We start from the raw sequence: 17,635 nt of genomic DNA, 5'->3' as shown, positions 1-17,635 counted from the left end.
GGAGATATTACAATCGATATTGTAAAGTTCATCGAGCAAATACCTAAGTTTATCTAAGAACACAGGAAAATTTCTAAGGGCGATGTATTAGCACTTACAATATAGTTTTTTATCATTAGCCAAACCTAGACACGTAACATGACTCGAAGGTAAACTCTTCATTAAGATAAAAGCACGAAAATTGACTTGATAAAATCACTAAGGTAGGTTTCACAAATATTACAACACCACCATTTTTGTGATGAGGACGAGCATAGACATCTGCAATGCATATCCCGTTAGAGAGATGGTAGAAAGTTCATGAAAAGGAAAACACAACACGTTTTTGCATGCTGACTGCGGCCTTTACCCAAAATTTTTATTGCTACCTTCATATCTTGCACTTGGACACTTTCCCTCACCATAAAGGCCGTTTTACACGGGGCACAGAATTGCGCAGGTTAGAGCTGCATTAATTTCTAAAATGGCGTGTGAATGCATGAACGAAATTAGAACGGGCTATTTTGCCGTCTCGCATCCTCGCATGTGTTCCAGCAATTCACAGCTTTACACGACGCAATTTTGATTGCAACTTCGCACGTACGTCAGATTGCGCAATTTTGTGTACCATGTAAAACAGCCTTAAGGATCGTTAAGGGGCTTTATGCTAATAGACCAGCCCTCAAGGCAGGGGGTGCCTCCTACAAAAGGGGTCTCTTCTGCACTGGCCAGCAGCAAAAATCGTGAACAACCAAAGCCCAAGGGTTAATCCTCTTGGTGCAAACCTTTTTGCTGGGATATGCATTAACATGACATTTCTTTTCCATTGCTCTGACGGGCATACATAATGATCAATGCTGTGGAGTGGGACATAAGCTGATCCTGTGCATGCAAAAGGGAAAGTTTTTTCACTGTTTGCTGTTACGTAAGTATGCCATCATCATACCAGCTTTGTTCCTTTGCCAAAAAATATCCTACAATGTGACCATGAATTCCAAGTTTTCCACTTCCCTGGGTACTACCCTTCCGGGTGACCCGCTAGTATTTCTCACAGATTAAAAGTATGAAATTTCTATTTCAGTATCAGCAATTAACCACTTAAGATAAATGGCAAAGCAGGATGCCTGTTGATTCAAAATTATGGTATCCACAGAATGAAGCAGTAGTGTAGGAGGGATAGGGTTGCTGTCAGTGATAACATGAGGGAGCAGGGGAATGTAGGAAAAGCATTGACTGATCATTGAGCATTCTATGGCTGACAATCTCGTTGGCATTGCTGCATTCTATTGACTATGTCTTTCTTATCAATACCCTGATCTAGGCACGACGCCATGAATTTTGTTCAGAGTGGTGCTCAACTCTCAAGATACCTATTAATCAGCTTTAGCCTTCCAACACTCAAGGTGCCGATATATCACTCCTGTGTTTAATCCAATATAAAAATGTTTCTTACATTCTGAATTAGTTTCACTTTTAAATAGGATATTATATACACGTTTATCACTCCCGATGAAATGGTATTTTTTCTACATTAGGTAGTGTTGTACATAAACAAAAGGATTTGTCTCTTCTTCCAAACCGATGATGCTACTGGTACCCAGCAACTTATTAAATATCATCCTAACTTTTAATCAATGCACATTTTTGGTTAACTTTGCTTCCCAACTGAAACATATAAACAAATGTGAATGTGTTGACATGTCCTCCTTTTTGCAACTTTTATTTCTTTCATAAATAAAACAAATTTTCTTTTCCACATTGCTTTGGATACATGTTCTTTTTCAGCAACTTGTCATCCCATACATCGTTTTGACCTTCACGGTATTAATAAATGCTCTTTTGCAATCACAAAATAGTCGTCATAATGCTATCATCTGAAAGCTGACTCACGATCTCATCTGCTCATTATCCAACATATGTTTCGTGGGCTGCATGGTCATAAAATATGCACATTTTCTGCAATTGAATGTGTAACATTTGCCACGTAGTCATCATAAAGTTATCACAGAAATTGCTGTATGAGCGAAAGGGTTAAGCAGTACATGGGTTAGGCAGTGAAGGCTGTTCGGGTGCCTGCCGATGTTTCGGGGTACGAGTCGTACTCCATCCTCAGGGTTGAAATTTCAGGATGGAGTACGACTCGTACGCTGGCTGAAACGTCGGCAGCCATGAAGGAGATTACCCGGTAGAGCACCCAAACAGCCTTCACTACCAGCATATACCAGGAAAGCATCAGATCTTTTTTTCTACATCGGTTATTGGTGATTTGTAGTCAATTCACACATATTGGAAAACCACAAATTTCATTACACACACTATTAATTTGTTTTTACCCAAAACAGCCATGTAGCCTGGAGGGGCTTCAGCCTCCCAAAAAAAATTCCCTGGTGGAAACTGCCTGCAATATATAGTATGTTGAGGAGGCCACTGGCACCTACTTCTGATATTCTGTTTTTCACTACAATTATATTTCATGGTTTGCCACTGTGAAATTAGATTGGCGTGGTGGCTTGAATGCTGGCTTCCCACACTGAGGATCCAGGTTCAAATGCTGGAGGTGCCAGAGATTTCTCAGAGATAACCCAATCCCTGCTTCAGAGCTTTGTGGAGGGCACTTCATGTACAGCAGTCTGTCCATCACATAAGACGTTAAGCCTTGGTCCCCTTGGTGCCTTTTGTGAAGAGTAGGCTACTACTGATGCTGGGTTTCTCTCCACTCTTCCCTCATGATGCAAATGAACTTATCTCTTGCTAATTGCCTCCTCCAAATATTGTACCATACGCCACTGAAAGACTTTGGAGAAACAAATAGATAATTCAATCTTCCTTGCAGTAGGATAATTTTAAGAGATAAAAACTAATTGATGAAGTCTTCTCGGGAAATCAGCCGGGTCAAGATGGTCAAATCTGCCAACGTTTCAATGGCCTTCTCTGCCATTGTCTTCAGGGCGAATGCTGGCTTCCCACGAAAGAAAGACTCAGTGCATAAAACTAAGAAATGAAATCACCAAGAGTAATATCTTCATTGTATAATAGAAGAAGATAAGAGTCAGGTGCTAGATTCCTTCAGGCCAAGCAGTCAGTCTAATCATACACCTGAATCTTCCCTAAACATGAATCACAAAAAGAAATATATATATTAGAGATGGGTCGAATAGCATATTTCTCGAATTCGAATATCGAATTCGAATATTAAATCACTGCTCGAATATTCGAATACCTCGAATACTTAATGATGAATGCTGGAATGTTTGACTCGGTTGCCTATGCAGCAGGCAACACAAGATTTTGGGGAGTAATTTTGATTTCTTTTAAATGATTCGAACAGGAATTTAGCTGATTAATGAATATTTTAATTTTATGGAAACAATTGGGCATATAATTAATTCAACTAACATCGCTTTACCCCCACTCCTGCTGCCAAGTGCTAGCTGACAATCTGAGGCATTTTGTAAAATACAAGCTCTTCTCCACCAGATTTTCTTCAATTATTTTCAGTCCATCTTTGGGAGTTCTCACGAGATAAGATGAATTGGAATTGCTATCTGGGAGAAACCAAATATTCTGAGAAAATATCCCTTTGTCTGGGACTGTAACAATAAAGATTTATAGCACCACTCATAAATTGTAACTTGATATATGTTTTCGGAAAAAAATACCGCATCAACTTCAGAGAAGCTCTGCTGCTCATATCGAGTTTCGCCAGAATGCTAAGTCTCCGTCGTATTTTGACATTTATTTCTTTGCGTAAAATGCTTAAATAAACTCAGAAATACGTCGTGTTTGGTCTTATTCTTTTTTAAATTACGCGCACATTACTAATATTTCAATTCAATAAAGGTGTAACATCAAATGACGAAAGTCATTCTTAGACACCTTTTGTGCTAATAGATGACTCATGCAGCGGTTGACTTCCACAGAAATGGGAAACTTCGAAGCTGGTAGGGAAAAAAAGGTCAGTGGGGGAGAAAAGGGAGGGCCCGAAACACGTTTCTATTGTTCTCGTGTAACTTAGTATTTTTTCGAAGCTAAGGTCTTCGTAATATGATCCCTGAGCGAGCTGTGACCTTTTTTTTATTTCGAAGAAGAGGAAAGCCTCAGAGGGGGGGCTGAATGGAGAGGGATACCGGATCTTGGGAAATGCGCTAATGTAAGTATCTCACGGTACTCACGCAGCAGTTGACTTCCAGAAATGGGGAACTTCGAAGCAGGTAGCCAGAAAAAGGTCAGTGGGTGAGAAAAGGGGGGAGGGCGTGAAACACGTTTTTATTGTTCTCGTAACTCGATATTTTTTTCGAAGCAGGGGTCTTCGTAATGCGATCCCTGCGCGAGCTGGGAACTTCTGTTTGATTTCGTAGAAGAGGAAAGCGTCAGAGTGGGTGAGGCGAGTGCTGAATGGAGGGGGATAGCGGATCGTGGGAAATGCCCTAAGGTTGCTATCCCACGGCACTGAGGTTCTCCTGGTGGGGGGAATCGGGGATTTTCGGATTTTTTCACCCGACCATTTTCGGTTCCCCTCGTCGAACTCTTTTCACCGCTAAAATCCACGAATTTGATGTAATTCGTCAACTTGCGTAAAACGGCGCTGCGAGCACTATATGACTACAGTTCTCTACATTTTTCCGAGTCAACTACCAACGGCGTGCGTGTGACAGTGTATGACGCGAAATTCAAAGTATTCGAGGTATTCGAGGCGGTACTTTTCGCATAACTATTCGAAACCTCGAATATCGAATACTTTCTAGTATTCGAGTATTTGCGGATACTATTCGCACATCTCTAATATATATATATCTCCCTTCCCCTATCTTATCCTAATCCCCTCAGCCTTTGGGCATCCTCTGTCCTCCTCCTCAGTCTCTCCTTGTCTCCTTCCGGACGAAGACCCTAAGGGGTCGAAAATTTGAAACTAACGTGTGAGTTCTCTTTTATTTGTGTCTATGTTTTTTGTGGCCTATCATGGCATTTATTTATATGTATATATATATATACATATAAATAAATGCCATGATAGGCCACAAAAAACATAGACACAAATAAAAGAGAACTCACACGTTAGTTTCAAATTTTCGACCCCTTAGGGTCTTCGTATATATATATATACAGTGCAACCTCGATATAACGACACCCCACGGTGCACTAATAAACACTCGCTATAGCGAATTGTCGCTTTACCGGAGGTGGAGCAAATAATAGCCAATATACCTGTTGCGGACAGATATACAGGAACAGGAGTGGTGCGGCGACAGATAAACATCTATCCGATAAACGTAAGCATAAATCCAGACGAAAGGCGATGTTTTTTGCATCACTAAATTTCCTTACTCGAACAACGACTAACCATTCAAACCATTTATAAGCGCCGCACTGAATAAAAATCATGGAAAGCATTGTTTCGTCAATCATTATGCTAATGCACAACCGACGAAGTCATTTTTCTATGCACTTAATTAGTTCATTTACGTGATCATTCTATTATTTTGGTATTTTCCACTGAAAATTCAAAAATTAACTGACAAAACAGTATCGCGGTTATTTAATGCCTCAAAGGTTTCCATTGGTGTACGTTTATTGTTTCTGTACGTTAACCGGCAGTGAAGTGAAATAACGCATTACATTTGTTTCTACCGGTGGAAGGTTGTATAACGTTCCCGCCTTGGAAGACTTTTTCTATCAGATAATGTAATATCTTCATCATCTACGGTAAAAAGTTTGCTAAGCTTGAAAAATGACGTGATTAAAATTACCGTTGTTGAAAAAAAGTTTCTTTTTGAGTTTTACGCTCGCGACGTATTTGAAATGATACACCGAGTTTACCACGGCACTGCAAACGAGAGTTAGTTGTTCTGTGAGTTCTTCCAGCGGCCACCAGGGGATGTTCGGCTACCTACGTAACAAAAGAGAGCGCCAGTACGACTCCGACCAATGACCCGAATAGTTCACCCTTGTAAATCCGCAACGGAGAATAAATACGTCCATCCGGACAATTCACGCTGAGTATCATTGCTTCGTACATCCTACATCATCGCTAAGGCGCACTACCTACCTTTAGAGGCACCATTGCAAGTAATACCTCATACTGCAAGGGTTTTGTCGGGGAGTTGTATATAAAAAAAAAGTTCCGTTTCGTCTATGTTATATGACGCGGGGAATACTTCTAAAGATACTTATGATCGGAGTCCTCTCTTCCACGACTTCAGGTTTACACCGCAGGCATCACCAGGGGAGTTGTGAGGGGAGATAACGCTTTGGTGCTTCGCATTAGTATAATCAACCTTCCGCACTCTTAAAATTCTCGATTCGCAATCTATCCCTAAAATACTCCGCTTCAGGCTTGGGCCTAGCCCCTTTCTCAGAAGTTCCCGCAGATTTGAATGGGCAAAACCACCCGAACAAAGCTCCTTATAACTCTTCATCGTCTGCATTCCTTGGGCGCTTTTGTTTTTTTGAATGTTGCAGAGCGAATAGGAAGATAAATTTAATTTCGACACTCATATTACTCCTTTATTTTTATTTTCTCGCTTAGACGTGTTTGGTGTTTTTTTGGCCATGGTGACTGCCATCAAATGCTTTCTATTCACGCAACTCACGGACGTGCGGGTATGCTGCCGACTGCTTTCTGCCGCCCGAGGAACAAAAGAAGATTAAGCATTCGCGAATGCTAATGCCACAATATTTTCACCAAAATTAACTACTTATTTATCGAACGACGGTTTACCACATAAATTTGAGACTGAGCACTCCATTAACTTCATTTCTAACAGATCGCTAGCAATTACAGAGGTTAAGGAGTCTTGATGAAAGTCTTCCGGCGGTGAAACCCTCGCTATGGCGAGAGCCAACACCAAAAGGGTCTCGTAAAAACGAATTTTTTAACACGCTTATTGTAGGGTCAATTGACGGTGCATCGGCTATCTCTCGTTATATCGGGAGTGTCGCTATAGCCCGTACTCGCTTTAGCGAGGTTCCACTGTATATACTATATCATAAAAAACCCTAGGGTGGGCAGTATCAGAACACACAATAAAGAATAGAAACTCACTAAATAACTAAATTTTCGGTGGCATTACCACCTTCCTCGGATTTAGGTTAAAGACTGCTATAGTATATATATATATACTATATTCACACACACTACTTCATTCATTCACACGATGCCTTAAAGAGCAAACATACAAAAAAATTCAGAGGTAAGGAAAGAAATAAACCTCTTAATTTAAACATCAATCTTTACATATTGACTTGTACTAATAAATCACTCCACACTATCCTCAACATTTCCAATGCGTGAATCAGTAAAGGTGACAGAGGACAACTTTTTCTCATACCTTAGCCATAGCTGGCCCACCCTGATTCCCAGAGGGCTACACTTCTTGTAGATTGAGCCATTTAAAGACAACAAATGAGTTGCTTGTCCCTCCAATCAATGCCTATTTTCTTAACCCTTTCACTCCCAAGCATTTTTCAATGTGCATACCCAAAATTCCCAAGGGTTTTTTTATGAAATTATTAGTACTTTTCTTAAAAATTCTCATGGATTTATTTTAGGTTTTATAGACATGGAAAAAATCACACATATGTAAAAATAAATGACGTTTTCAAAAATGTTAATTATCATTATGTATAAATTTTAGTTTTGCAACAATAAATTTATGAAATTAATACTTTAAAATGTTTTTACGAAAAACTTAACTTTATGGCTTATTGATTCATAGTATTTTTTTCATTTTGCTATTATTGAAAATTGAGTTACATTAAAAATTTAGTTTTTGATAGATCTATCTAATTTTTTAAGCATAAACAAAAAAATTGTTGTCATAAAAATTTAATTGTTTAAATCTGTCACAATCACTTTTGAGCAGTGCCTAAGCCAGTCTTCTGTAAAAAACAATGAAATATGTATATATTTATATATCTAGGCCTATAATAATACAAATTATTGCTATTTTAAATTAAAGCTAAAGGAATTGTTTAAATGTTAACATTGAATTTATTTAAACAAATGAATGACTAACATATGCAATGTTATTTCTATAAAAACGAGGGCAAACAAATTATGATGAAAATTATTTCACGGAGGATTTTTCATTATTTGTTCAAGTTGTTAATGGAATAAGTACATAGGTACACTTTTGATTAGTTTCACGTTTAAAATATCACGTAGGAATAAATCTTGCCTTGTTCACAATCACTCTTTTAGCACTTATGCTTATGCAAACACTCCCCATGTAAACCCCTGTTGCATCTGACGCACACTGTTCTGGATCTTCTTCTTTGTTCCTTTGTGCTGCAGACACAGCATCTGTATTCTTTTCTCCCACCCAGTTTCCTTATTCCCGGTGAAATACGGCCCCTCACTTCGCACTCTTCCCTGAAATTCAACCACTCAGCTCCTAAGTTTTCAATTATACTAACTGTGTACATAAGTCTTGTCAGAGGCTTTCCAGGTTCTTTGAAATGTTCCTTATATATTATGTAGCTATTCAAAACCATCCTACCAATAATGTTGAACGCTACTTTCTTCCAATATTTTAATGTTTTCCTTTCATCTAAATATACATAGAGCATCATGTCTGAAGAGTCTACACCTCTCATGTACTTGTTATATTCCAAAATTACTTCCGGTTTCACAGTTTTTTTCTCGCGGCCTTGTCTCAATTTTGTCACTTCACTATTCCTTGCAGTCGCCTTACTTGAAAGAAGGATCACAGGTCCTTTTTGAGATTTTTTTCCCTAAATGCACTGGCTAGAATACAGCCGGAACGGCAAAACATTTTTTCCCCAACAGTGAACTTCTTTTTGAAAAACTCGGGCAGGAATTTTCGGTTTTTTCTAACAGTTCCTGTAATATATGTGCCCATTTGGTAAAGTTTGTTCACTAAGGGAACTGACATAAAAAAATTGTCCACAAAAACATGGTAGCCTTTGTATAAATAATTGTTCATCTGAAGGAGTTTCAGTACCACTGTATATCCCAGGCCATGTTCCTTCACCTCCATCCTTTCTTCATCATTTGATCTACCTTTGTAGGTAAAGAAACCTAAGCAATAGTTTGATACAGCATCACACAGCATCCAAAATTTGATTCCCCAGCGGTGATGGTGCTTATTTGGCAGGTACTGCAAGAAACTTGTACGGTTTTTTGTCCCCACCAGACTTTCATCTACACTCAGAGTTTCGTGAGGGGTATAATGGTATCTAAATACATTATTTGCATGGTCAACAAGGGGTTGATACCTGATGCAAGGGTCATATCTGGGATCGTTACGGGCCGTACATTTTTTAGGGTCAACCAAATGAAAGAATCGCAAAATTTGCTGGAAGCGATTCCGCGGAAACATTTTTCTGAACCAAGGGGTACTCTGAGAAGGCAAAGTCGACCAATATGAAGCTATGGTGGGCTTCCGTATAATTCCCATGTTCAAAATACAGGCTAGGAATCCTTTCATTTCCGCAATTGTAACTGTTTCCCACTTCAGTGGTGGTGATGATCTTCCTGATTGAGAGGTAATGTTTTGTTTTGCATATCTATTTGTTTCAGTGACGAAGAGGTTCAAAAGAAGGTCCGTAAAAAAAAGTCTAAAATAAAGAATTGGTGGCGAGTTAGGTGGTGGGGCTTTCTTGGGTCCACTTACTTCTTGGAACTTGAACTTAGTGGGTATTTGTTCTTCATTAGCTTGTACTTCCCTCCATTCTCCGTTGTCACTGTCTTCGTCAGTGTCCAGCTCACCCGAAGACTGAAACGAATGCTGATCTCCATCACTATTGTTCCCCGACTCACTGTCACTTTCGTTGTAGTCTGATTCACTTTGATTGGATGAGCTGTCTAAAATTTCCAAAATATCCTTGTCCGTTACGCGTGATGGTCCAGCCATTATTGGTGATTTTTATTTTGAAAAATATCACTCACACCACTAAAAAAAAGGCACAAGACTTTTATACCCAGATTTCGCTGCAATGATGAACTTATCGCAAATTCAAGTGACTCAATGCACAGAAAACACAACGCGAAGAAAAGTATCCGACCTCTGATACGCGCGAGTTGACGCAAACTAAGCCGTCGGGACCCCGCATGCAAACCATTACATTTGTAGCTGATGACGCATTCTCAGAAGTTGCCCACAAAGTAGGTGTCAGCAAAGCAGTGACACAATGAATCACTTATGTAGATAAGGAAGATTAGGATAAAAAACTGTGAAGCCATCACTTTCACGGCAACTATTCGGCGACGTTATCGGCCACTTGCTGAGGTTCGCTGAAAACATTTTATTCGCGCGCCACGCACGATAATCTTACCCTTAGTGTGCTCTTCCTGTAAACAAGAAGTATTGTTTCCTTGTGAATAAAATGTAATAATGTAAGTCAGATAAGACGATTCCTTTGAAATGTATGTCGATACCGAAAAAAGGATTTGATTGTAATAAGGAGACGTCGAAATATAATTGCAGCGGGCGGGAGATTAGAGGTTAGATAAAATGTTACGTCGTGGAAAGAACGGAGTCATACGCACCAGTGTATTACACGAATAAAGACGAACGTGATGTAGTGAAGTGAATAACAATAAATCACTCGTAAAAGCGTGCCTAAGCTTGTTGAGAACATCATAAGGTCATTATTCAGCCGTGGCGGCAATTTACGAGAGGAAAAAAAGGAGTTCAATAAGCTGTCAGTTTACATAAAAAATTACAGAAAAAGAACATTTCAATTAAATATTTATTAAAATTTATCCTCAATATAACTTATAAACGATAGTTAGCAACAATGACGTACAAATTTTCTAATTTCGCTTAGTTATAAAGTGGCATAAGAATTTCGACAAAATGAGTCAGATTTTACAAAGAGTTAAAGAAAGAGCGTCCATTAAAATATCAAAAGTATAAATTAAATTATATAAAAAATACCTAAGGATAGCAAAATATGTATACATTCATTATAAAAATAAATTAAATAATAACACATCATAGTTTATGTGAAATATTGCTCTAAGCAAGCGGCCGATTAATCGGCCGCTTGGGCGTATTGGGTAGGAAGGCCGCGGCCGATATATCGGCCGCTTGGGAGTGAAAGGGTTAAGAATGTCCCATTACTTTCAATCAAATGCTTTGTTAAATTCCACAAAGCAAGCTAACATGTCACAGTTTTATTCCAGGTTCCTCTCCACTAGGGTCCTCATTACCATTATTGCATCACATGTAGATTTTCCTGAAAACAAACTGTGCCTCACCCAAATAATTATTTGCCCTCATCTCAGTTTGTCTGCGTATAATCCTCAGGGCCACTTTCACTGCATGTGATTCTAATATCTATTTAAAATATTTTTGCGACTGGCCATTCAAGAAAGCAAGCTCAGTGTGTTTCCAGTAGCATTGTGGAAGGAGGAGAGACCTGCGACACTAGGGATGTATTATAGGGAGAGAGAAATGTAGGCATTGCCACATTTTCTCAAAACCCTTTGTCAGTGAAAGGAAACGAAAGAATTTCTCAAAAACCCTCTTTCCACCACCCACCACATGTCTTCTTAGGAAGGGTGGGAACCCTGGCTATCTCCTCAGGCAAAAGGATTAGCTAGTCCCCACCCGTTTCATTTCCTTCTGGGACACCTTATTTTGACGATTCTCTAGGACCAATGGGTAAAAATGGTTGGTGACTCAGAAATGGACATTTGAAAACATCAGAGTTTTGTGCTACTAAAGGAAAGAGTCACTCTTTGTAAATTTCCACATACATATATTTCTATTTACTGACCAGTTTCAGCCTTTAATGCCATTTTGCAGGGACCTAACAAATACAATGTTGGAAGGACATTAAAAAGTGCACCAGAAAGAAAGGGGGTGAGTGGAGTGCACAGTAGGCCGGCCCTTATTTTCAGAATTGCGAAAAGTTATGTTTTTCTAGTCTCAAAATGATCCAAATAAGGTTTATTTTCACATGTTAAAATTTGGTTACTTTAAAATAGCGGCAACCCGTGCCCCAAGGGCCATAAGTACTCAGGACCCTCAATTGAGTTTTTTGGGGTTGAAAAAAGGCTATTCCTATGTAAAACGTAAAAGAAAAGCCCTTTAGGGCCAATTTTCTGTTTGTTTTGACCTATCTTTAAGCGTTTAGGAGATATCGTCCGTCGTAATGCAATCCCCCCCAGGGCGCCACCCCGCACCGCGGCACCGCTGAGGTACGGCCCGCACCACTTACTAGAGACTTCCCCTCCACCCCCTCCCCTCCCTTGGCAAAGATTTTGCTCCTGATGACAAGATTTACATGCTAGTGGTACAGTATTGAATGGGTTGTTCCTCTTGTGTCATGATTAATGTTGTTAAAGCCTATAATGTCAATTTTAACCCTTCAACGCCGTCCTATGTACTGGGTACCGACCCCTTAAAGCTTGATTTTTTGCCGCCATACGGCCGCGAACCATTCCATGAGGCTTTGTTCCAAAGTGCTCTTTATGTACAAAATATTATAAGCATGTGATACAATTGTGTCTATGAATTACAAAGAAATTAAGGTAATGAGCAGGGCTTCCAGGGCTCCAACAGTAGATACAAATATTCAAGGAAGAAGAAATGAGGCAGTAAGTTCACACATGTAGTTCACTGTGGAGATGTAGTTCTTGTGTGTAGTGTGCAAAGGATAGAAGGTGCTAAGTTTTTTAGGATGTAAGGAGAAAAGTGGTGAAATACATTCTTTATCATGAATATGACGTTAACATTAAAAATAGACCAACAAGGAAAGGCATGTAATCAAGACTAAATCTAGGCATTGAACTGGTTGGAAAAGAAAGTGAAGAAATACTCGGCTCAAATTTACCAAGAGTGAGAGAAGTACTCTGTTTTCTGTGTACTGGTTCGAAATTTGTAAGACTTAGTGTGAGAAAAACCGTGAGAAATGCGTCTCATCCATGGTGCAAAATTAGAATTCCTGTAATTACGGAAAATAAGGCGATTGAAAAGCTAGAAAAATGACACGAAGAATGAATGAACGTGCAACGGCATAAAGACAGCGCGAACTACAGTGGAGAAGAAGAGAAGAGAATCTTTCGTGACAAAACTTTATGATTTCTTTGAAATTGCAAGGAGCTGTACCATTGAATTTTTGACGCACGAGGAGGAAAGTGCAGTCAATCTCACGTATAAATGTGCTTGGGCTGAAGAAGTAAAATTCTTACGCAATCAAAGAGGAGAACGAAATGAAGTTATTGGTGGAATAGATTTCAATATATTCAAGAAGAAAGGAAAATATATGGTTCTGCGCTCCTTGTACTGCATTAGCTTCCAACAGTGACCCGCAGTTCCTAAAAAGACTTGTTTAATGCATTGTAAATATGCATTGCATTCTTTGATGTGCACATGCGAGAATGGGATGAACATACTAGAACGTTTAGCAAATTATTCCGGGGTCATCCAGTGGGAAATGATAGTGCAGCGAGAGGGGTGAAACTAATTCAAGATTTTTAGGCAGTCACGTTGAAGGAAGAGGGCTTTCAAAATGTATTACTAAGTGTGACTTTTCATCGCAATACAACCCTTACTTGCGGAAAGGCGCTTTGATTGCCAAATATGGAATGTCAGTGAAAAATTAGAAATACAATGAAAATGTATTTTATTTTGGTAAATGTACCGAAATTCATGGACAGAGTGAAGATAAATTGATCTCTTGGATTGGAAGTACTGTTATGATAATTAAATTCTTTCTAAGGTAAGCAAATTTCTTCAGAGGCTAGATATTGCCAGTGTGAGCAAAGTCTTTGCCGAGGGAGGGGAGGGGGTGGAGGGGAAGTCTCTAGTAAGTGGTGCGGGCCGTACCTCAGCGGTGCCGCGGTGCTGGGTGGCGCCCTGGGGGGGATTGCATTACGACAGACGATATCTCCTAAACGCTTAAAGATGGACAAAGGTTAAGAAAAGACTTAGCTGTTTCACAAAATAAAATATATTTGCGACCGGTTTCGATACAGCGTATCATCATCGAGATGATGATACGCTGTATTGAAACCGGTCGCAAATATATTTTATTTTGTGAAACAGCTAAGTCTTTTCTTAACCTTCGTGCATCATGAAGGAGTTTCACCATGTTACGCCAAACACCATCGCTTAAAGATGGGTCAAAACAAACAGAAAATTGGCCCTAAAGGCCTTTACTTTTACGTTTTACATAGGAATAGCCTTTTTTCAACCCCAAAAAACTCAATTGAGGGTCCTTAGTACTAAGGGCCCTTGGGGCACGGGTTACCGTTATTTTAAAGTAACCAAATTTTAACACGTGAAAACAAACCTCATTTGGATCATTTTGAGATTAGGAAAACATAACTTTTCGCAATTCTGAAAAATAAGGGCCGGCCTAGTGCACAGGGTTTGAGCTCAAATTTTGGGAAGATTACAAATGCGAGTCCCACTGAAAATACTTGAGCATGTTGTGCATTATTGCCTTTGCTTTACTGTGACGGAATAAGTTTACTTTCCCATGATTCATCCTTGGCACACCAGAAGTATGCCTAAGAAATTGATCAACTTTCCTCAAAGAGTTGATAATTCCTCCACGAATTATCCTCAAAATGAGGAGGAAGAGATGATAAAAGGGATAATATATGAACGGACGTTTGGCAACACAGCTAACTTATTAACAAAGCATACGTCATGGATGCCTGAAAGCAGCCCAATTACCCAGAGTCTAAGCTCTGCCTATCGCATTTTGATTGGTTTTCAAGAAGTCACATGACCTCTGCCCTCACTCCCAAAAAACTTGGCCTGCCTCTTGTCACAAAGATACTTGAAAATAATTTTACTCCACCAGCCTATGCGTTCCACAGTTATCTTCATTTTTGGCATCAGAATTAGAACATGTCTTTGAGATATCCTCTGGCCAAGTCCCCTCCTCGCATTCTAATTAAAAAAAACCTCCTCATCCCAGTATTCCCTTAATCCTTCAGAAGCTGACATACAGGATATTTTCAGCACCAACTGCTTTTATTGGATTCATATATCCTGGAAGGCTCTCTCAATTTCCGCATCAGAGGTACCTGGGCTGATATTATACCCCTCCACAGCCCTTCCTCCTCCATATTCAGCCTTTCCAGCCTGTTCCTGCTGTCATAGGGATCCTCAACGCAGAAGGGCTCTCTTCGTCAGCTAGATAATCACTTCACCTATGCTTACAGCATTCCTACCTCTCCTTCCTTCTAAGGCCAGTCAAATTTGGAAATTTTTGGCTCCTTTGACTGTGCTCTATGTTTCCAAGGGAGAGGTATGGATTCCCATGCCTGTTCCAACAGTTTTTACTTGAAAACCATTACTTGGCCTAACTTTTGCCTGGGTTCTCCCTTCAACCTATCTGGCATCGGTACATCCACTGGGTGTAAATGAAAATTGCTCTCACTGTTGCAGTTCTAGGTGTCATTGAACATGGGATTCTTCATCTACTATCAGCGCATTCCACTATGCAGGACAACTTTGAGCTCTACACCAAACGACCTTTTTGAAAATACATGTTCATGCATTTATGGAAGTTGAGGCGCTCGAGGCCGCTTCACATAAGGAATACAATCACACAAAAGGATGTGCAATTTTACGATACATTCGAATGCCTCATGTATGGGAATTTATGAGTAAGAAAAATACAATGAAGAAAAAATTTTCGTAACGCCATTGAAGAAGTACAAGAGCTTTTAGTTTCGAGCTTTCTCAAGTGTTTGAATATCACCATTCCAAAAGCCAACCAACAATACAAATTCACTGCAACTTTGCAACAAAACACTATATGCAAATAAAACCGTAGACTGCCCAACATAAAACATGATCAAAGGCAAAGAATCAAACATTAATGAATGCAACACCAGAACTTCATGTAAGGAGTGTTTACACGATATATTAATACATTATAAATAATATTATCACGTGCGAGTGTCTGATTGGATGAGCGATTTTAGTGGACCGAAACAGAACACGTACAAATGCATAAATCAACATTAAGGCCGTTTTAAACGGGGCACGGAATTGCGCAGGTTAGAGCTGCATTAATTTCTAAAATGGCGTGGAAATGCGCGAATGCATGAACAAAATAAGAACAGGTGCTATTTTGCCATCTCACGTCCACGCATTCTCGCATGTGTTCCAGCAATTCACCGCTTTAGCACGATGCAATTTTGACTGCGCCTTCGTACACACGTCAGATTGCGCAAGTACGTCCCCGTGTAAAACGGCCTCCTTACACATCGAAGAAACTTACTGATGATCGTGCATTCGGTATCCACTATCAACGCTGAATAAATTGCGGCAAGTTTGCGTACCGGCCCTGAAATAAATAAGAAAATGTAAAAGTCTCTCGTTTTATTAACACTTCAACAACATTTCAAAAAATCAGATACCAGTAAAAGTTCCAGTCTTCTTCCGGACCCACTTGCACCCATCCTCTTTTCTCGAAGTTGCTCACCAACACGGACTTATCTAAATCTGAGCAAAATACAACTTTCATTTTCACGGAGAGAATTTAGAAGTGCGCGTAACCATGTATCTGTTTATTAAATTAGTCATACCGTTGCCAAGGTTTCATCCGAATGATGACGTGCTTTTGTTGACGAACGGTTTGAAAAAATCCAAATCAGGACGTGCTGCTGCCATTGGTCAATGCGGGATTGCATATGCTTGCATATATCGCGTACAGCGCCAATGTGTGAACGAATGTATTCTTTGTGCATGAGAAAGAAGGCCGTCTTTAAGCTGGTCGAATGCCATATAATATTCGCATAATATTTAAAAAGTATTCTAGCCTTAGGGAGAGTGTGGTGTATTACTGAATGCTGCAGGGCAGAAGTGAGTGTTGTAAATGATTTTACATTTGTGGTATTGATGCTGTCATTTAAGATATATGTAGATGCAACTAAGTTCCAATGGTGCGCCTTTCGTTAAGTGTCTACTGCAGCATACTGCTGTTCGAAATCGAGATCAGGAAAGATGTGTTTATAAAATTTACGGTAATTTTGTTTCGAATATTTTTTCCGGGAACACAGCTTATGTTTTGTTTAAGTTTAAATTTTATGTAGGGTGTTAGGTAATCAGCTTTCTGATGGATTGGTGCATATTGCAAAGCCTTGACCCATCTATAATCATGAAAGGAGGTTCCATGCTCGAATGTGTTAGCGCAAGTTTATAAAATTTGCTTGGTCTTTGTATATAGGACCATGAAATTTTGATTGGACTTGAGGGCAAGTGGTGAACCCCAAGTACACTATTCGTTATTGTTGTTTTTTTACGCCATGAGTTCACTTTCATTTAAGCCACAGTTAATTAAGTTCCTCCTTTTCCTGTCCATGTGTGTTTTAATAGCGTTTTTGTTGGATTTTGGAAACTCAAGGTTTATAATTATTTCAATTCCCGTTCATCCATGCTTGTATATCTATGTTCATAGAACGTAATAATGAAGGTATGCGCCGTGTTTCAAGGCATCTATTTGTGTTTAATCCTAATTTGTTCCCCGTTAATTACTTTCAGGAATCTGATTTCTGACCAGTCGCACCATTTATCCTAGATCCATCGCAATGAACACCGATGGACTCCACTGTTGCTGCCATCGACCGAAGGGGAAAGTCTTATGCAAGGCTTGTGGGTACATCCTCGACGGCCGTGTTCGACGACCATGCCCTGCACATCCGAAGGTATAAATAACATTT

General features: G+C 39.5%; 1 protein-coding gene across 3 annotated transcripts in view; it reads right to left on the bottom strand.

Annotated features, from left to right (window-relative positions):
- The window catches only part of LOC124162879 (polyglutamylase complex subunit TTLL1), an 82,474-nt gene extending 65,697 nt beyond the window's left edge, over positions 1-16,777 (bottom strand). For all 3 annotated transcript variants that reach the window (XR_006865698.1, XM_046539570.1, XM_046539571.1), the window contains exons 1-2: positions 16,334-16,777; positions 16,195-16,260 (exon numbers count right to left, since the gene is read on the bottom strand). Coding sequence is in view for 2 of the 3 variants with exons in the window: in XM_046539570.1 (XP_046395526.1) it covers positions 16,195-16,260; positions 16,334-16,440 (173 nt within the window). In the remaining variant the exon portion in view is untranslated. The remainder of the gene's footprint in view (positions 1-16,194; positions 16,261-16,333) is intronic.
- Between the last annotated feature and the right edge of the window lie 858 nt (positions 16,778-17,635).

Source organism: Ischnura elegans, chromosome 7, assembly GCF_921293095.1.
Source record: "Ischnura elegans chromosome 7, ioIscEleg1.1, whole genome shotgun sequence".
NCBI classification, from domain to species: Eukaryota; Metazoa; Arthropoda; class Insecta; order Odonata; family Coenagrionidae; genus Ischnura; species Ischnura elegans.
This window is presented reverse-complemented; position numbering and strand designations above follow the sequence as displayed.